The following is a 22,114-nucleotide window of genomic DNA, read 5'->3' on the forward strand; positions in this document are numbered from 1 at the left end:
AAAGACAGTTAAAAGAAGTAAAAGATGAGAGTGAGGGATTAAAAAAGAGTAATAAAGAGAATAAAGAATCCATAGCAAAAGAAGCACAGAGTTGGGAAAAAAAACAAGAAAACAACAAAGTTGCATTTAATGAAATAGTAAAACAGCAGATGAAAGAACAAACTGAAGACACAGTTATTAAAGTGATGAGACAGAAAGAGAATATAGTAAGAGACATAGCAGATAAAAAGAAATGTATAATTATTTTAGGGATGGAAGAAATGAATAATCTAAATAGGACTACAAGAATTAAAGAGGAAAAAGAAAAAGTAAACAGTTTATTAGAACTAGTTCAGGAAGATGAACCTGAAATAGGAAAACAAATTGAAGAAATGTATAGTCTTGGAAAATGTAGTACAGATAAGACCAGACCAATTAAGATTAAGTTCAGGTCACAAATGACGGCAGAGAACATCTTAGCGAAAACAGGGAAACTAGCAAACAGTGAACAATATAAAAAGGTATGGATAAAAAGAGAAATGAATAGAGAGGAGGAAAAATGAAAAGACAAGAAGCTAAGGAAAAAAACGAGAACAGAACAGTCAGAAAAAGAGGAATTCTACTGGAGAGTAGTGAATATGAAAGTGAGGAAATGAACCATAACAGAGAAAAACAAAAGGGAAACAGAAAATACAATGGAAATAGGAGAAAGTTAAGAGTGTCTTACACAAATATAGATGGATTAATGACAGGATTGAATGAACTGAACGATTATCTGAAAAAGAACCGGACATAATGGGAATTGTAGAGACAAAATTAAAAGGTCCACTACCACCCAACAGTGTAGGACATGATGCATATAATTATTGGATTAGAAACAGAGAGATAAAACAAGGGGGTGGAGTTATGTTCCTGACTAAGAAGGATATAAACGTGAAGAGTGTCACATATGGACAAAATAGAGTAGAGATGATTATGATAGAAGTAGAAGACAGAGATAAGAAGAGAAGAAAGTTTTTAATAAATTACGTGCCTCCAAAAACAGCCTCGTGGGAAAAGAGTGAGCATAAATGTATGTTAGAAGACACAAGGATAACATTGAATAAGGTAATGGAAGATGAAGGAAGAATAGTTATGATGGGCTACTTTAATTGCAAAGAAGTCTGCTGGGAAGAGATGACAGTAAAAGGTGGAGAAGACTCATGGGGAAATGTTCTACTTGAGATGATTATTGACCATACAATGACACAATGGATTCAAGAGAACACTAGGTATAGAAATGAGGAAGAACCATCGAGACTAGACCTAATAATCACATCAGAACCTGAAATAGTGGAAAAGATTGAATATAAAACACCAATAAGTAAAAGTGACTACATATTGATTAAACTGGAACTAAATGAGGAAAAATACATGAAAAGAAATTAACAATATAGAAAAGGAAGAATGATGTATGAAAAACAAACTTTGATCAAATAAAAGAATTTTTTCAAAAAGAAAACTGAGAAAGAATACATAAAGAGGATACAACAGTGGAAGAGAAATGAAATATTTTGAAAAAAAAAAAAAAAAAGGAGTGGAAAAGTATGTCCCAAGACAAAAACAAGAAAAAGAATATGTAAAGTGCTGGTACAACAAATGTTGTAGGGAGTTAAAAGACAAAAGAGATAAAGCTTGGACAAAATGAAAAAAAGACAAAAGACCTGAAAAATGGAAAATATATACTTGTTATAGAAATGAATATGTTCAAGTGTGCCGAGACGAAAAGAGAAAATATGAAAAAGATGTCATTGAAAAATGTAAAGATCAACCAAAACTATTCTACATATTTGTAAACAACAAACCGAAAAACAAACAAGAATTAGAGAAATTACGACAAGGAGGAGTTGAATACACAGAGGAAATAGAAATGGCAGAAATTATGAACAAGCATTTTAAAACAGTGTTTACAAGGGAGAACATACAACCTGGAGAGATCGAATGGGAAGAGAAAGGCCCCCCTATGAAAGAAATAGAAGTAACAAAGAAGTAAATAATGAAACACTTGAGTAATCTTGATGTCAGAAAATCGCATGGACCAGATGAAATAGCAAACTGGATTTTGAAAGAATGCAGGAATGAACTGGCAGACAAAATACATAGCATAATAAACAGTGCATTGAAAGAAGAAAAAGTTCCAAAAGATTGGAAAATAGTAAATATAGTACCTATATATAAAGGAGGAAATAAAGAAGACCCTACCAACTATAGACCAGTCTCTCTAACAAGTACAATAGCAAAAATTTGTGAAACAATTATCAAAAGTAGATGGGTAAAGTATTTAGAAAAAACAGCGTGCTAAATCCAAGGCAATTTGGATTCAGACAAGGAAGATCATGCGTCACCAATTTAATGTTTCTATTCAAGGCTAATAGATATAATACAAGAAAGAGATGGATGGGCTGATTGTGCATTTCTAGACCCCCCAAAAAAAACTTTTTACAAAGTACCACATAAGAAGTTACTTAAGAAATTGGAAATTGAAGGAGGAATACAAGGCAAACTGCTTAAATGGATGGAAGACTTTTTGCAAGAAAGAAAAATGAGAGTAGTGATAAGAGACAAACACTCAAATTGGGATGAAGTAATAAGTGGTGTTCCACAAGGAACAGTTCTGGCCTCAATAATGTTTGCTATATATATTAATGATATGGATGAAGAAATTGAAAGTTATATGAGCTTCTTTGCAGATGATGCAAAACTGTTAAAAAGTGAACACAGAAGAAAATTGTGAGTCACTACAGGGTGATCTCAATAAAGTATGGGAATGGAGTAGGAAGTGGGAGATGGAGCTCAATACTAAGAAGTGTAGTATAATGGAATTTGGAAAAAGCAAAAAAAAAAAAATAGTAGGATCATATAAATTGGGAGAAGAAGGAATAAAAAAAAGTAGAAAATGAGAAGGACCTGGGAGTCATTATTATGAATAATATGTCACCTGAGAAACATATAAACAAGATTTTTGGAGAAACTTATAATTCAATAAGAACAATCAAAGTGGCATTTACATACATGGATGAAGAAATGGTTAAGAAAATTCTAATCACTTTGATAAGACCAAGATTGGAATATGCAGCAACGATGTGGTCACCAAGTACAAAAAAAATGTATAACAAAACTTGAAAGAATACAAAGACCAATTACAAAATTGGCACCAACACACTCAAAACTATCATATGAAGAGAGACTAGCAAAACTTGAGCTACAGACATTAGAGCAAAGAAGAGAGGAGATTTGATAACTATTTATAGAATCGTGAAAGCCATAGAAACTATTGATAGAGAGGATCTAATAAAATGGGATGAAAGAAATACAAGAGGACACGGAAAGAAAATCAAGAAAGACAGCTATAGAAGAGATCTGAAAAAGAACAGCTTTCCTCACAGAGTAATAGACAGTTGGAACAAGTTAGATGAGAAAGTGGTGTGTGCAAAAACAATACATGAATTTAAAAACAGTTTAGATAAAATGAGATATGAAGACGGGACACCACGAGCATAGCTCCCCTTCCCGTAAAATACAACTAGGTAAATACACACAGCTCAACGATGCATGGTACCGTTCTCGACCGCAAAATCAGCGATCAGATTTCCGCCCCTGGCACCCGCACCTTTGGCCTGAGTGGTGTCCAAGTGTGATCCACAGGAAGCCACGATGCCCTCGACATGTGGGTGAGATGGTAGTCCACTCAGAGCAAGTGAGCAAAAATGAGCCCAAAACGGGGGGGTAATCCATGAGGGGTAGCCCTCGGATGTTGCCGAAAATTGCCAGGTTGCCGAAAATTGCCAAGTTGCCGATTTGGCCCAAACTCAATCCCAGTACCAAGTAATCACTAGACTTTCACCGCCCCTATATAGATTATAACAAGAGATTTCAAGAGATCGCCATTTTTTTTTCTAGACTTTCATTAGTATAGGAAAAAAAAAATATTTTCAGATAGAAGGAAAAGTGTTACAGTGACTGATTATACTGCCGGTCTCAACTGCTACCTATCTTTGACCTTCATAGTGGGGCACCATGTGAAGATAGTGAAGCAATCATGAATCATCACCACCCTCCAGGAAGGAGAGCTTAATCACCCACCCACCTAAGAAGCTCACGTGCAGATGAACAGTCTCAGAGGAACTACAGTAACAAAGTTATTGGGTACGCTGAGCTTATCCCAGTTTCATCATAAGTATATGGTACTTTCAAAAGATGACAATAAAAGATTCATTTAACTTTTGGCCTTATTTTTTCATAAAGGACACAAAGGATATTTTTCATTGTTTTATTGGGTTCATACTCACAAGCCTTTCTAATTGATTGGTAAGTATTTACCTATATACAGGAAAGCCTCTTGCCCCTTATCAGGGAGATAACCAGCCAAGGCATGCACCCACCCTTCACCCATTACCTTCCCCGGGTCAGAAGCAATGCAGCAAGACACAGCACCTCCACAACAGAGTCCAACAACTGAAGTTGGTTTACCCCCACTGATTCAATACATGGCAACCCTCCCTCCTTGCATGCTCGCGACTAGTATGGGCAGACAAGGAGAAATCCCTTTGGGCCGCACAAATTCGTTATTCATTCACAACCATTCTCCACTCATACATGCTTCTCATCTTCTCCATTCTCTTGCTCAACAGGTATTCCTCTTTACACTTCCAGTCGATTGCACTCAATATAGTACCATCAGTTCACATTTATTTGGAATTCAAACAGCACAGTGGTGATTAGTGTCTTTGCTAAAAGCAGTTCACACTTATTTTTGGACCATGATACAGAAATGCTGCACACTCGTACATTATGAGCAATTAGACTCTCCCCAGAGAACTCCAACGGAAAAATGTAAATAGGTATATGCATAGATAATTTGATTTGTTATTCTTTCAATATAGATCACATCATTTTATACTGCCCAAGTGGGCATGGAGGGTGGGGGTGATTCAATGGCGTGTAGATGGGGCGACGGGGTATGCTCTGGGCACCCAAATAGTGTAGGGCATCCAATCAGATCATTTGGGGAAAAGTACTTAATAAACTTGGTTTATTTATATATAAATCGACTGAAGTGTTTATGTTTCATCTGTGTTTACATATTCAAAATATCTTCGTTTCTCATAATATTTCTCAGTACTACGCCTTATATCTGAATCGCGCATACAATCGAGAAGCTGGCCCAGGTGATTTGCTTGAAGAAGCGTTGCTTTGGTGACATAAAATTTATGAGTTGGGAAGGTTACTGGTACGTTGGTTTTATTATATTAAGATACTGTTTCTCCCTCCTTGATATATTCAATTTGTTTTCTTTGTTATTAATCTTAGTGCATTTAGCGTGATCATGCAAGGGGTTCTCCAGCTAGGTAAGTGTGAAGTAGGTTATGTTTGAAGCCCTTTTCTAGCCTTCGCCCCAAGTGGGGTTTGCAGAACAGATCCTAGAAAAGCTCCCTCAGTTGTGCAGGCTGCTGCCGTCTTCCTAGCCCCAGTACAGGGCGACTATAAAGCCTACACCATCTGACACAAGACATGTGACTAAAGACTTCAAAAGATCACCATCTCCTACCCCTGCAATCATGCACCACTGCTGGAGGATTTTTGGTTGTTGATGAGAAGAACAGTTATTGCTAGATCTCGTGAAATAAGTTTTGACAGTGACTAGATATACTGTCTTAGTTGCTTCCTCATACTTAACATCAATTACATTGAGGAAGTTGAATGCAGGGGTAGGCTACCTAAGATGTTGTGAGGCAGCATTTGGTCAGGATAGCCATTTATTAACTCAGTTGCCACCAAGCTTCTCCTTACACTCAATCCGTACAGAGAAGGACGTGGGAAAACATATCCTACAGTAGCAAAAAACTTTGTTATTTATATTTGTTTTTCGTTCATGGTATATACAGTACTGGCACAAGGAAGCGCTGATGATGTGAAGTACATGTGAATAGAAACGTCATACAATAACACGAGATTTATTACAAGTTTTGTTTATTTTTCCAATTTTATATATACATATATTTTCTATATGTTTACGTGGTAATGTATATAAAAGAAACCTCAAGCTTATTTCTGCTACAGGCTGTTTGACGCGAAGTCTGACGGACCGTACAGGCAGCAGGGGGTGTGGGGCTGTCACAGGTGAAGCGTTCAGTACCTACACTGTGCATTTGTTTATGTTTCTGGTCTTGGCTGTGGAGGCCAGGCCATGTATTAACTGGCTTGTTCTGTGCATCCATGGTAATGGTTATGAGACGTGTGGAAATATTTGGCCAATGAATTTGTCAAGTAAGTGAAATTATACAAATGCAAGGTAAACAGGTAGAGCTATGAAGCATTTTTGGGTCATTTTCACATACAAAATCATCGCCATGCACATGAAAATGTTGCAATTCCTTATCATAGGGCATGCCATTACGTGTGAAGTTCATGTAGTAGTCATCCATAAGGTTAAACAACAAGAAACTCGCAATGTAGCTAATTTGGGTAAATAATATATAATTACAATATGGGTAGTGAGTGGTATTCATAAATGAAAATGGTTAGTCACTTTTAACTTTAGTGCTATTTGAAGCAATTTTTATATATATTTGAATAACACATTACAGGTAATAGAAGCCTAGCTTATAACTTAGTTTTGGAGAGCACACGTAGCAGCCTGAGCAATCAAATTTAGTGTAAATAGACGACTAACCCAAGTTTGAAGTTAATGTGATGGTGTTATTACAGATTAATTCATGAATAATGTACTTTCTTTTTATCTCAATCATATACTTATTTTTATGATAGGATCAGTTTTATTTCAATGAAATTGTCTTGTAAGCTGATATTATCCAAGGTAGTCAACATTAGGGTTGATGAAAGAATATTAGGATGGTTTGGACACATGGAAAGAATGAGTGAAGAAAGACTAGTAAAAGAGGTATGGAAGGCAGATGTGGAGGGAGTGAACATGAGGGGACGTCCTAGGATGAGGTGGATGGATGGGGTGAAGGGGGCTTTGGGGAAGAGGGGAATGTCTGTTGAGGAAGGAAGGGAGAGGACAGAAGACAGAGGTGAGTGGAGAATGGTTGTATATGGATGATGTTGTGACTGCATGAGGAGGAATGGGCGGGGGGTGGGGTAGTATGTGTGAGTAAATTTTGACGCAGCCCGAAGGGATTTCTCCCCGTCCTCGCCTTATATGCAAAGGGGGACGGAGAGGGGGGGTCGCCGATTAAATGAAGCGGCCTTGCTGTGGATGTACTGTGTCTTGCGACACTGCTTCTGACCCAGGGCGGTGGGCAGGGTGCAGGGATGACCCGTCATCCAGGAGGTGCTCAGATGAGAGGAAGGGTGGGAGGGGTGTGGAGTGTATTTAGGGTGGGAGTGTTTTTATGCCTTTCCCTTTTTGGCTACCTCCCTTGGAAGGGGGAAAAAGCCTTGGTATATGTATGTATGTACAATAAAGGTTGAATACTGATCAGTAATGATACATAGTCATTGAAACAGGTTAGGATAATCTGAGTGGCATTCCTGAAATATAGAGTTTCTGTATGGTAACATTATTTGCTCCCCCACTTCTCCAAAGTCTAAACAGTCTATTTTATCTCAGAAAATATTAATTATTTTAGTTTGAGTATATAAAGTGTTATTGAATGAGCAGTAATCTTTTTCATTATTAGAAGTTTTGCCAAGATGGGAGGGAGGGAGGAGGGTGGAGGGGAGTGGAATAAATGGGAAATGAAATGGGTGGGAGTATTTTCTATGCCGTTTTCTTTTTGGCTACCCCCCGTGTAAGGGGGAAAAATCCTTTGGTATATGTATGTATAGAAGTTTTGATTACCTTAATTTGAATGCACAAGGGATTATTAGTCACATTTTTGCCATGTTTAACATGAGAGGGATAGGGGAGTAGATTGTGTTACCAGACTAAGGAGTGCAGGCTGAGTTAGGTTACACTAGACCAAGTAAGGTAAAGGTGTAAGTGCTGAAGGTTATAGTCATGTATAGCAAAAATAGACTGGTTTAAAATCACGATATTAGAGATCAGTGTGGATAGAGGGAGGATTAGGGGTATTTAGGTAAAATAATTAATGGTTTCTGATGGAAATTATTACCTTAAATGAACCAGATATGTTAAAACACAAAAAAGACATTTTTACATTCAAGGATTCTGTGTTCTGTTGTAAAATTGTCAGGAACTGAATAGAATAAAAGTTTAGAATGCATTTGGCCATATATTTTCAAGAACATCAGCAACCCAGTATAGCTTAGGATTATAGGTTTTGTTATGAAGTCTGATCTCAAATAATCCTGGCATTATGGATTATCTGGTTGAAAATTCTATTAACTTGTGGGGAAAGAGTGTATTGTGCAGACGTTCTTGTCAATCTTCATATTTTTATTTATCTTGTGCTAGGTAATATTAACAAACCTGTACAGTGTTGATTAAAGGGCATTCTGGAATGTGGTCCAGCCCAACTACAATTTTTTTTAAATAAGATTTTAATATCTTTTAGTCTTCTGTTCTCTTGATTGTTTAGTACTGTGTTCCACCATTTAACATCGGACTTTGTAGAATTATATGTTGCACCATTTTTATACCATACAGTACCATACTTGTTTGGTAATGATAAAGGTGGTGGTGAGGAGCCTATACCAGGTGTGCAGGTGCGGCCAAAGCCATCACCTATGCACGTGGACTGTTGGGGGAGGTAACAGTCACAGCTGACACTCAAACCCAGAACTAAGTAAATGCGAGACCATCATGATTCTTATTATGCCACCAGCATAATTTGTACTTATTTCCATTGCATGTATGATTATTTCTGAATAGTAGTTCATTACATTTTTATTGCTAAAAGTACTGTTCTCTGGTTGTCAAAAAATGTGTGGAGGTTCTGTTAAAGAAAAATAAGTAATGTCTTGAGAACTCAGATAACTAGTAAACCCTGGCAATTTTAGTTGGGATTCTTGAAATATATAGATTTGGGACAAAGACTTTTTGGATGGACTGTGTTGAATGTTTTGTTTATAAGGATCAGGTGTGGCTTTTTTGAGGGGGGGGCTCATTAGCAGTGTTCTAGTAGAACAATTTTTGTCTGAAATTATTTTAGTTTGAGGCAAAGGTATGTAATGTCACCATTGCTGTTTATCCTGTATATGCATGGGGTGATGAGAAAAGTGAATGCAAGTTTCAAGTTGGGGATTGAAGTTTAAGAAATATAGTCAAGAATAGATGATTATAGCCTTATATATGCAGAAAACACTTGTTTTCAGTGGGGGGAGAAAGGTAGTAATTAGTGTATCAAAGAGTAAAGTGGTGGTGGTTGTTGTAGTTGAGTTGTTCATGGTCTTAACTTGCCAGTACACCAGAGCAATAGAGAGGGAGTTTGCCTCACGGGCTCTTAACAGAGGGCTGACACCAGGTGTTATGTTGTGCTAGTGTGTTCTGAGTGTTGTGAAATGACCACAGTGAAGTTTACATAAGTGTAAAGTACCTCTGATATATGTATGGGTAGCAGTGAATGACTGAGGACCCTGTTTATATTGAAGCTGGGTAGGGGTAATGTCACAGTGCTCTGTATTATGGTGCAGTAGTATTCTGGAGCTTATTTGGTATGATTAGTGTTAGCGGATGGTCTCGTATAGTATGATGGGTCTTGTTTGGTAGATACTTTTGGGTGCCATACATGTCAAGATATTTATAGAGACAAGTTTTGGTCTTTGCGTCTAGGTGGTCTATGGGTGTTTTTTGTATAAGGGCTATAATTATTTGTCGTATTTCATTTTGTGTGACCTTTATTCTGTGATGCATCTGAAATGGTTGGTGCCCATGCTGGACTAGTATAATTCAACACAGATCTTTTTATTTGCTTGGATATTAGTTTGCTGGAGTCATTGCTTTAATGTCATGTTTATAGTCTATACTGATGATTGCTCAGGTACGTGCTGCATTCCTGTGCACTTTTTGTATGTGTAGTGCAAATGTCTTTGAGGAAAGAAACTGAAAATTACATGATGCTTGAAAGACATCAAGAAAAAAAAATTCTGTGTAGGTGCATAAATCGATGGAATAGCCTAGAGGAGGAAAGAGTCCAATAAAATAACATAGATGAAGTTGAAGCCAAGTTTGTGTGATGGAGGCATAGAGATGGGACCCCACAAGCATTGCTTATTTTCCTGTACCGTGTATTTGAACGGTAATTACACATGCACACACATGCATGACATGGTGTCCTAAACCAAAAGAGAAAATGTAAAACTTTGAAAAGTTGAAAGACTGGTGCTATTTCTGAACAAAGAGAAAGATATAATGATATACTAATGAAGTTTGTGTTCAGTGAATTTTAAGTAGATAATTACAGCCAGAAGTGTGGAGGGGGAATTTGCCCAGAACATTTAGAGAGTAAATAGAAATGACTAAGTTGAAGTAAGAATAAAAAGAGATGGGTTAGTTCAAGATTTACTCCATTCTCTTTTAACTTGTTAATACAAATGCACTGTGTGTTCCTGCACACTGCACACTGAATGGAGATGATGCTCATGAAATAAACATCTACCATGTAGTGGTACTTGCCCCAGGTAACCAAAGCTGCTCCCAAGGATCTATGCTACCTGCAAAGGGTGGCAAAGTCTTCTTGTGATAATCTGGGCCCCAACTCCCTCCATACTGAGGGTTGTGGGCAGGGTGGGGGTCCTATAGTGTAGACACTACCACACCAGGCCACAACATATACTCTATAAAGGATTTATGGGAACACCATGGTATTCCTTTAAGAGATGGGACTGCTTGGCCAGATAGTCTGGGGGAATGACAACGACCATGTGGTGGAGTGGAGTGATGTAGGTAATCATACTGCCCTAAGCAGTCTCATCTCATCTTGTTTCAGTAGAATCATCCCATCATTGCAGCATCAAGCCGGATATCACCAAATAAGTATCAGCAACAAGTCATCATGTGTATTAAACAGGTACAGCCTGCTTGTGGGGTTCAAAGCTTGTCTCCTTAAGGTTCTAACTTAGTGAAGTATTTTGAATGTAGATTTTGCCAAAGAGCTGGCTGGTCCACAAACATAGTCCATATAGCTTGGAAGGTTAGGCGAAAGAAGCTATCAGTAATTTTTAGTTTTATTAGATGTATCAGCTTATGAAAGTAAACATTATATAGCATAAACAAGTATTGCTTGACTCGTATCTTTTGTAACCATGCATTTATATATACACGAGTTTGTAGCTGTAGTATAATGCAGAACAAAGTTTTGGATGAAAAAAAAACATTCTTAGGTGAAATAGTAAGGAGAAGTAGGATAATGATGAGGAAATATAAATTGATTTTTGTGAAAAGTTAATTAATATGAAAATAATATTTTGATAATGACTTGTGTTGGTTAAAGATTTGTTTTTGAAGATGGCAGCTGCTGAGTTTTGCCAGAGTAAGCACCATTTAATTGGGGCGATGTGTAGCATGGGTTTGAGTCCTTGTTTGTACCACTTTCTTTGATAATTGACAACATTGGATATGAGATATACAAGTATATATGTAAAGTGACATAGTTTATATCTCTTGTAGAAGAATGGGGCTGGTGTACAATACCTGCTTAGGGTTGTCTTGATGCAAGACTGATCATGATGATAATCATCTTTCTCCCTCTTGTCTTCAGATCCTAGTAACACCTTCCTGATAGTTGGTTCCATGATCCCAATTAATTTTGACAATCTTGTTTTTCATTCATTCATATAAGAAGAGCTGATGACTGTTCTCCTATTCCTCCTATAAGCTGGTGACACACAGACCCAAACTAATGTACCATTAGATACTGGCATAGTGTTTATTTTGATCAAGTATGCTATTAGATACTGGCATGGAATCTCAGGAAAATATTAAAGAATAGATGTAATGGATGGGTGATTTCCTATTGGGAAAGTAGATAATAATGTTGAACAAGGGAAGGTGGTTAGATTGAACGGACATGATGAGTGAGGCATTGCAGGGATATTTGCTCATGCTAGTAGTTTCTGGTGCATATGTATCAAATCATCGGAAGGAAGAGGATGCGAATATGTTTGGACAATGCAAAAGTGTTGTGGAAAATAGAGAACATGACATCTTGTAAAACCTTATGAAAAAGATACAAAGTTTGTTACTGGAGCCAGAGTAGATGGGTTTCGTTATAATACAATGGATTTAAGGGAAATTAACCCATATCCTTTCAGAGGTGAAGACAATTGTCTAGTAGAGCTAAGAAAAATATTTAAAAATTCTTCATTAAAAGGTTAGAGCAAGAAAGGTGTAATCTTTTAACAGGTGGAGGGCCCTTATAGCTGAATAGATTCTTTGACCAAAACCAGAATAGAATACTAATAGAAGACTCCATCGGTTAACATCTATGTCAGATGGCAATTCACGTTTTATTATGTCTGCTGCCAGTTAATATAATTCACCTCTGTGGCAGCCTTTTGGAAGCAAAGGGCACATCTTGATTAACCTCTTCAGTATCATGTGACAATTTTTCTTTTATTTTGTGAACTTTAGTTGTCGACAAGCTGCTTTATTCATCATTGAGGTGCCCCCTCAAAAGTGAAGGTGCTAAAGGGTTGTATAAAGATAATTATACATGAGCACATAATGCTCCTTTAAAAGGGACACAAAAAAAATTATTTTTCAAGTTCCTTTATGTATAAGTTATGCATGAAAACTTAGTTTTCTTTTGTTGATATGTAACAGATTTTTTATATTGATATAATTAAAGAAAATTAAGTTTTCATGAATGACTTACTTATATAGAATTTGTAAAATATGTAAATACTTGTGTGTTCCTTTAAAGGAGCATTATGCACTTATGGGCTGATGAGGAGAGTGTGTCTGCTGAGCTGAATAAGATTTATCTGGCAAGAGTCAGATCAAATTACAAAAAGCTTAGAGGACCTTGCTATAATGAAGTGCTCTAGACTATCTCTGTTAAATCCATGGTTGTGGTGGTGTACTGTACAGACTGATGTGACTAATGCCAAATGATTTTATTCATCTCACGGAATATCACTACTCTGAAGCAGTTAAGAATTACAAGACTCTTTTCCCCATAGGAAATGAGTCAAACTTAGGAACTGTTATATATGTTGGTAGCTCAATTTATGTAAATGGCTAAATGCATTCCATGTATTACTAACACGTACAATGGAGCAGTGCACACCAATAATTTATATGTGAAACTTGTACTAATATGTACTGGTAGAAATTAACATGTGCTAATGATAATGTGCTAATGCTGGAATATCTGGTTCTAATGATGACCATAAGGTCGAAAATGTCAGGATAGGGCAGTATTAACTGGTACTAATGTTATAGAGTTGGTCTGTTATGGTACTGTATCGTACTAATGGGTACTAACGGCTACTACCACATACTGTATTCAGGGCGGCATGGACGAGTTGGTCCTTGCTCTGCGGGCGGACTCTTTACGCCATGAGTACCCTACACTCCCACCTGCCATCAAGCGTCGCTACCAGGACACTGCATGTGTGATCTTCAAGGTCTGTAACTGCTGTTGTTTATGTTTCTCAGCTACTATAAAACAATATATTTTATTTATATGATTTGTCATTTGCATGTTCTTTGTTGCTGCATATGTATACAAAAGATAGGAATATCTAGAGAGAGGTTGTGAATGGATGCAGGGATACATGGCCCAAAGGGATAGTGTCATCAGCTTCATAATTTATTTTGAATGGATGAGGAAATGGGGGAGGGGGGACTGCCATGGACTGATACAGCCGGAGTAAACCAGCTTCAGCTGTAAGCCCTGGCTGTGGAAGAGCTGTACCTCTTTGCATTACATTTGACCCGAACAGCATAGTGAGTAATAAGGCATCTCTTTATCCCCAAGATGCTGAGAGGAGAGGGATGATTGAGTAGGTTTTACTTGCTTATGATATAGGGGTGTACATTGACATGGCACCCCTAGTCATAAGGATGGTCTTTGGTACATATATAATGTATACACATGCAGCAAAATATGTTAAACTTAGTTTTTATATTTGTGTTAAAGTTTCTTTTCTCTTTGTTTTGTAACCATAGTATAGGGTTCCCTCTAAAAAAAAAATATATATATATATATATATTGTGTGTATGTTGTATGTATGTATGTTTTTTTATTTACTTGTTTCTTTTGCTGCACTTGTCTGTTAGTGTATGTATATATACACATTTTTGTATTAACCCTTTGAACATAGTAGCATTCATAAAGCTTTTTAAGGGTTAGGCAGGACAATTTATTTCACAGTAGAACAGGTTCTGGACTGAATTCCTGAAACCCTGTAAATTATGCCATGCAGTGTTTTTGTTCTACAAGTTTTAGGGTTAAATCATAATTATAGCAAGTGCATCTTTCCTGTTAGAATATATTAGGTCCTCTGACATGGTTGTGATTACATGCAAGAAATTGTGTATGATGTCCAATTTTTGTGGTAATATTTAGTTGCATTACCAGTGAATATAAAGTATTAATTGGTAATAGAATTTGTACATGTGCATTGTCAATATTAGTAGGCTTTATGATATGAAGTTTGAGTCAAACTTGTGTATTGGTTTATTAGTTGCAAGTATACACTTATGATGAACAGTTTTTATATATTTGGAGAAATTATATGACCCTTTTTCTCATTTTCCTTTGATTAGGCAAACTTAGGAGAGTCAAAAAACTACCTGAGTTTTGGAACACGCCGGTCTTCATTCCTGAGTCAATTTGGGAATACACCTGTCCTTTTGAGACGCAGTGTTAGCAGCAGTGGAAGCATTGTATCAGTTGCAGAACAGTGGCTTGCAGACAAGCGACGAAGCTTCTCCACACTTTTTGAGCACAGTAGTTCAGGGGTGTTAAATGGAAGTAATGGTGAAAGTGCACATGGGGTTGACCCAAAGAGCAAGGAAAATGATGCTCATAACAGTGACTGTTGTGACAGTGCTTACGGATTTGATCACGAGGACCAAGAAAATCATGTGTTCGGTACCAGTAGCAGTAGAGCCCACGTAGGCAACAGTAAGAGGAAAAAGAATCTTAAACCAAGCAGCTGTAGCAGCAGCACACAGGGGTTGGGTAATGAAAATCTAGATGATGATGTTTGTAGTGGCAGCAGTGAAGAAGCTCTCAGTAGTGACGGAAAAGACGTGAGTGTCCTGGAGAATGTGATCAAACATGATTCGAAAGCAGCCAGTAAAACTAACAGTGATGGTGCAGTAAAAAAGGAAGAGGAATGGGATGAGGAGGGTAGTAGGACTGAGGCAAAGACCCAAGATTCCTCTAATGAAGAAAAAGCAACTTGTGCAATTGGGAAAGAGGAAGATGGAGAAGGAGGAGTCAGTTTTAGAAATGTATCCAAAAACAAATCTAACCAAGCGGAAACAGTACAGTGTGTCGATGATGTAAAGAAGCATGAGATGAGGGGAGGAAAGCCGAAAGAACCCATAGAAAATTCTGGAACAAAAGAGTGGAAAGACCAGACAGAAAAAGAAGAGGAAAACCAAAATATGGAAAGTAAGAATAGGAAGGACAATTGGAAGAGTTTAAGTCAGTATGACATTCTGCCCAAACGTAAAAGCTCACCAGGGGAGACTATGGCAGACTCAGAAAGCTGTCATATCAATGAAATGGGTTTGGATGAGCAAGTGCATCCACAATTAAAGCTAAAGAAGGGTCAAGTGAATGCTGAGGTTCACCAGAAAGAGAGTGACGTGGACCTTGATGGACTGTATAAACAGGAGCTAATCATTATTGAGGAAGGGGATGTGTGTGATGAAAATAGTCAAGATAAAACTAGTGGCAAAGTCTGTGATATTTTGAAAACAAGCACTGATGGTGCTCGTAGTGGTGTGAAGTCATCCGCAAGTGATGCTATTAAAAGCCATTCTTCCCCGTCTTCCCAGTGCATCCCTTCATCTTTATCTCGTCCTTCTTCCACCTCGCCTCATATTCATCCCTCAAGTCCTGCATCGCCTTCGAGAACTGTCAAACTTCCCAACATTGGAGTCGCAGCTATGTCCGCATTTGGTGCTTCTCAAGAGATCTTCGCTCTTACTTCTCCACTTTCACCTTCTACTGATGAAGATGAATTTATACCCAAGAAAGATGTAATGTCAGACTTGCATCGTATCAGAAGTCTTCCAGATATTGGTGGCAGAAACCCTCAAAGGAATTGCAGTAAAAGTCCAGAAGACAAGGAATTGGGTCAAGGAGATTCGCACAACAGTGGTTCAACTTTTCCTGGAAACGGGAATGATAGAAAAAAAGAATTAAAGTTAGACAATATATGCCCTGGGGAGGAAAAGAAACATGTGAAAGAAAAACCTAGGGAGGTAGTAGAAGATAGTGATTGTGCTATAAATATCAATAAAGCAGAAAAGGAGGACATAAAGAAGACATTGCCAATGATTGAGCAGTTGCCACCAAACAAAAATAGCAATGAAGATTCTCGAAAATCAAGTTTTGGGGGAGACCATGTTTCATTTCCGAGAGTATATGATCGTGGTTCAGACCTGTCTGGGCCGAGAAGTGGTAGCCCATCGGGGGCTGCACCGAGTACCAAACCTCCAATGGGACCTTCATGCAGTGTAAGGAGCAAAAGTACAAACTCTATGAGCCTTGTTGGAGTAGTGTCACATAGTCAGGAAGTAAAAGGAAATGTCACAGTACATAATAGAGAGGATGGGGATAATGTGCTAAAGGATGGAGTGACTAGGAGGGTCGGTAAAAGACGGAGTGGTATGCTAGGGAACACTAAATCAAGCGAATTTATAATTATACATCCAGATGATGAATCTGAATCACTCGGTCTGGCTCCTGTATCACCTGGTGCCCGCCAAATATCGTCATCCTTCTCTACGCCTTCGTCATATCCATCTTCCTCATCTACGCCTACTTCTACTACGCCTACTCATCCATCCCCATCGACCCTTGCACTTGCTACAGTCAAGGCTCATATTAGCGGATTGGTGCAAAGACAGCACAGTAGCAGCTCTAAAACAAGGTCTGCGTCAACACTTTATCAGTTCTCAAGTCGGAGTTTTGATTTAGACGACAAGAAGAGAACTAGATCACTACTGCACGAGTGGACGTACAGTTCACTGAGAAAAAACAGAAAAGCTGATGTACCCACCAAAGGTCACAAGATTCGGAAAAAAGAACTCGGAACTCACAGGGAAGAACAGCAGCACAAAGGGCAACGGGCAGGACCCTCCACTGAACTGGAAGACAAGACTACAGAATCTCAACAACAGCAGCATAAGGTCTTAGGAGCAGAATCTGTACAGCAGCAAACAGACAAGCCCCAACTGGTGCCTCAAGAAACAAAGGTACATCAGCAGTCAGAAGGTCAGACAACAGGAACACAGCAGCTTACAGATCATAGAGATGAACAGTTGAAATATCAAAATTTGGAGGAGGAGGAGGAGGAGATGGAGTGTTCCAGGCAGCTCAACCCCACTATGTCCCAGATGGGCACAAGTCCAAGTGATGATGATATGCAAGTTGTTGGATACAATGTGCTAATGACGGGTGAAAGTGTGACATCCAAGCTGTGTTCCCTCATGTGAATATCAAGCATTGGTTGCTCAGTGATATTTTCCATGGTCACATATTTTCTATTATAAGTTCTTGTATATTAAGAGTGAAGCATCAGTATTCAATTGAAAGCATGCACAGTAGTAGTCACAGTGAGACAGGAGGTATAAGTGTGACATATCCGGCAAAGGATCATTGGCATGCAGGTTTTTGTAACTTCCATGACACACATGTATTATTTAAACTCGATGGATGGGTTGTTTGTACATTTGCACTCTTTGATGTTGGTGGTACCTTTTGCTAGTGCCCAGTTGTGGGTTGTGCTTCCTCTTGCATGTTCACCAGTATATTGGTATGAGGTGCAATTAAAATCTGTGCTCTGTGCATATATCTTTACACATTTATATAAGACATCTGTACACTTGCTTTTAATGTGTGGTACAAATACACCTGCATTTAATGATATAGGATGTGTACATTTTTACTCTCACTGTTGTAGAATGTACACAGTATTACAGGATGAGAATCACCCTGTGTTCTTGATGTAGTATGTATAGACATGTGCATGCATTGTAAGACATGTTCATGTACATCATTGTTTTAGGATGCGCACATGTTGGTATGGGCTTTATAATTATAATTATAATTATTGTTGCTTCAAATTTCACTGACTGGAAACCCACACCTCCACAGTAGTTGGCAACAGTCCCTGGGGCCTCCCATAGATCTCCCTGGGAAGAAATATAGGACTTGGTTCTATATTGTATTAATGTGAGAGTGTTTCGTTTTACCAGCATGTGAGGAGGGGAACAGTTGCTGGTTGGCAGCTATCCTTGTGAGGAAAGGTGGAGGAGATGTGGTTAAAGTTGAGGGAGGTCTTGGGCCTGATCCAGAGACTGATTGACTGCCTATTTGGGACTTTACCTCCAGCAGGAGATGGGGGTGTTGACGGGTTTCGAAGACATACAGCAGAAATGATTCTCTCTGATGTTTGTCTACAGGACTTCCACTGGTAGGTACCCATCATTGGTCCCTTAGGATTTGTACACATTGTTAAGGGGAATGGGTATCCTAGGTGGTGCATATTTTATATTATTGGTTTGATGGCTTTATAAGGTTAGTATTGTTGTATATTACGTGCTCGAGAAACACAGCAGAACTGCTGTGATTTCTTCCATTATCTTGTATCATTGTACACCCATTGCTCTCATTTTAAAGTTATTAAAGGTTACTCCATAGTTACATCCATGCAGGACAGCTTTGCATATGAGGTGCACATGTGTATAGTCAAGAGTGCAAGGCATGTGTAAAAAATTAACGGTGGTTTTGCAGTAGTACTTGACCAAACCCTATTAATTTAATTGTTAATGATTATGTCCTTTGGTATGAGTTCTGTGAGAGTATGGAAGGATTGGAGTGTGAAGGATTTGCTGAAGCCTTTTGTAATGATACTAAAACGCACATACATAAACCAAAAGGCCCTTCTCCCTTATAAAAGGGGTAGCCAAGTCCACCCCCCCATACAACCCATATGTTGTCCCTCTCATCTTAGCTCTTCATGGATGAAGGGTTATCCCAGGCTTCTGTCACTCTGCTCAGGTCAAAGGCAGTGCACCAACATAGGGCTCTTTCACAGCAAGGCCTAATAGCTGGAGGTGGTATACCCCCACTGCTTCATTATATGGCAACCCCTCCCTTCTCATCCATTGGTGAAATTTACAGAGCAGACAAGAACAACTCTTCAGGCTGCATCATTTCCTTCAATTTACAACCATTTCTTATTCACTACTATTGTTTCCCCCCCTCTCTTCCTTGCTCAACAGACATTCCCTATTCATCCAGTGTTCCCATCATCCCATTCATCAACCTCATCCATGGTCTTCCCATCAAGTTCACACTATCGTGCTTCTGCTTTTCATGCTCTTTTTGCTAGTCTTTCATCACACATTCTTCCCTTATACCCATACCATCTCGTCACTGATCTACTCTATCTGCCAGCTCTCTTCACACCCTGCTCTCTGCCTTATAATAATAATCATACTAATAATTGTTACCTCATGTTTCATTGACTGGAAACCCACAGCTCCATAGTGGCTGACAACAATCCTCAGGCCCTCCTATAAATCTCTCTGGGTAGCAACATGGACTGTTGTCTATGTTGGATTTTTGTGGATCTTTATATCACTAGGTAGTAGGAGGAGAGGACCAATCACTGGTTCTCAGCTCCCCTTGTGTGAAAAAATGAAGGAAATACAATGGAGTAAATAGATTTTGGGCCCAATTTAAAGATTGAGTGTCAGCCTATTGGGGTTGTACTTCCGGATGGAGGCAAGGGTGCTGTTGGGTTTTGAATATTGGCTATAGGGAGAGGATCCTCTCTGATGTCCATCTTGCAGGAACCCATCATTGGTCCCAGGCTTTTGATAGTTACGAAAAAAAATTATAATTCTTTTTGAGGAAGAGTTGCAATCTGCAGTTACATATATACATTGTAGTATATATGTAATTTGTGTGGTTGTGAGATGTATATGTATGTAAGAACTACATATTGTATTTGTATATGTATGCAGAAAAACAGGCTAAAGATTTTTTTTCTTTTTAATGAATTGCAGATGTCAAACAGATGCACTTTATTGTATATTCAGAGTAATGATATGGTTTATAGAATACAAAAGTACTGAAACTTTATGCAAATGCACATGTGCAATAAAGGATTGGATAACCATTGTTCTGCTGATACTTATTTGATTGTCACTCTTCCTGAAGGTCAAACTTTCACTGATGTCTGCTTCCCATTTTTGTCTTCAGAAGTCCTGTAGATTGGTACAATTCTAAGAGGTATATTAGATTGGTAAAATTCTAAGAGGTATATTGTATGAAATGTAAAACATTTTCAGGTGAATGTCCATGAGGTTATATGTAACTTATACTCTGTCTATAATCAAGTAACCATTGAGTCAAGTTGTAGATTATAGAATCATTTGACAGATGGATTTTAGCATTAGTATCAGAAGCATATGGATTCAGTTAGTGTATTTTTCATTGTAAACATTCATAATTTTTTATTTTTAATACACAAGAATAATGTAGAAAAGGTGAAAAAAATCTAAGTGTATTATTGATGAAATGTATTAGTGCTTTAGTTATTTTAGTCCTTTGGGTGCATAAGGGGTGTCTCTGAAGTGATTAAAGTCACTCACCATCAACCAAAATAGATGTGCAAGTCAAATATCACAAACACAGGATTGATTGGGATATGTTTAACCAATTGACTGGGAGAGGTGTCCCTCAGCAGAATGAAATTACATGATATCAGTCAGACTTCAATGTACAATTCAAATATTGTAGCCAAAGGGTTAAAGATGTAATTCCTTTGTTCAAAAATACTACTACTTGATTTTTATATACAATAACTGATTGGTTTCATAAAGTGTGAAGAGTGGTATTACATCTCCATAGGAACTGTTCCCTTGGAGAACAATAGAATTTCATTGGCATGCAAAAATCTTTGTGACTGGTGTGTGTCTGAATTACAGGATTGAATGAAAGAAATTGCATGTACGAGATGGTACTTTTTTCTTTTCCTTTTTTCAAAGTCACTGATAAATTTGAATATTTTCTCTGTATTATGAATCTGAGATTTGCATTCAGCTAAACAAAGATTATGGTATTTCTAATACATATTTTAAAGCATGGAAAACACTTCAGGAGAACTCTATGGTAAAACATTGAATTTGAACTGCAAAATGTTAGAAGGAAACAAATGGCTCCTGTGATTGTTGACCATTGTTATGTAAAGATTTTGTATTTGATCCTTTGGTGCCATTTTCACTTTTTCCTATTCACTAAACAAAAACTTAGGTGTTAGGCCTCTCATGTATGCAAACATACAAACACACTTCAAGAATCCAATGTAACAAGAGACCAATCCTTAATCCATGCTGGTGCCCCGGTCCAAAAGGAATCACATGCAACATCCAACAAAACCTAGTAAGCATCCCACGACTACGAAACTACTCAAAAACAAATCCTATAAATTAACTCAGGACAAAGAGTAATACAAGTCTACCTTAAGAAAGTGAAAAGTTCCCAGACCTTACACTGATATTGTCTCCTGCCTAACCCCCAATTCGCCTTTATGTAGGATATCTGAGATGTGTAAGCAAAACACTACCTACGCCCATATCGCTGTTTCATTTACCAGTGTTTTGGTTACATGAAATTATGTAGTCGCCAGACGTTGACCAAATGCGCAAATGGTGGCAAAGGCGTGAAGAAGACTACAGAGCATCCTCTTTAAACTACAGTGTACAGCTTTGACCGTGAAATCCCTTGCCTTTGAAACCCTAAGCTTAGTTTCTGAGAAGAAGCTCGAGGGGGATCCATGGTCCATGATATTGGCAGTACAAACGCAGGAACACTGCGATTAGCCCAAACGCGAACTTTCACATTTCCGCTTCCTGCAGCTTCACCAGGTGATGCCACATACACGAGTCAGGGACGGCTTTTAAGCTGCGGGGCCAAATTGGATTCTTATTTTGTGGGCCCGTTTTACGACAAATGTCTGTGAATCTGGGGAT

At 38.1% G+C, this 22,114-nt stretch overlaps 1 protein-coding gene across 3 annotated transcripts; it reads left to right on the plus strand.

Annotated features, from left to right (window-relative positions):
• Positions 1-6,106: 6,106 nt before the first annotated feature.
• Positions 6,107-21,100, plus strand: LOC143037481 (uncharacterized). 3 transcript variants are annotated; one of them, XM_076205763.1, is made up of 4 exons: positions 6,110-6,285; positions 10,872-10,952; positions 13,396-13,512; positions 14,657-21,100. In XM_076205763.1, exons 2-4 carry the CDS (start codon positions 10,938-10,940, stop codon positions 17,564-17,566), a joined length of 3,042 nt encoding a protein of 1,013 aa, XP_076061878.1. In that variant the 5' UTR covers positions 6,110-6,285; positions 10,872-10,937; the 3' UTR covers positions 17,567-21,100. The 3 variants fall into 3 exon arrangements, with proteins under 3 accessions (XP_076061880.1, XP_076061878.1, XP_076061877.1); XM_076205762.1 differs by having other exon boundaries at positions 10,875-10,952; XM_076205765.1 differs by lacking the exon at positions 10,872-10,952 and having other exon boundaries at positions 6,107-6,285.
• Positions 21,101-22,114: the final 1,014 nt, after the last annotated feature.

This window comes from Oratosquilla oratoria, chromosome 22, assembly GCF_046742065.1.
Source record: "Oratosquilla oratoria isolate Oo_2021 chromosome 22, ASM4674206v1, whole genome shotgun sequence".
Classification (NCBI taxonomy): Eukaryota; Metazoa; Arthropoda; class Malacostraca; order Stomatopoda; family Squillidae; genus Oratosquilla; species Oratosquilla oratoria.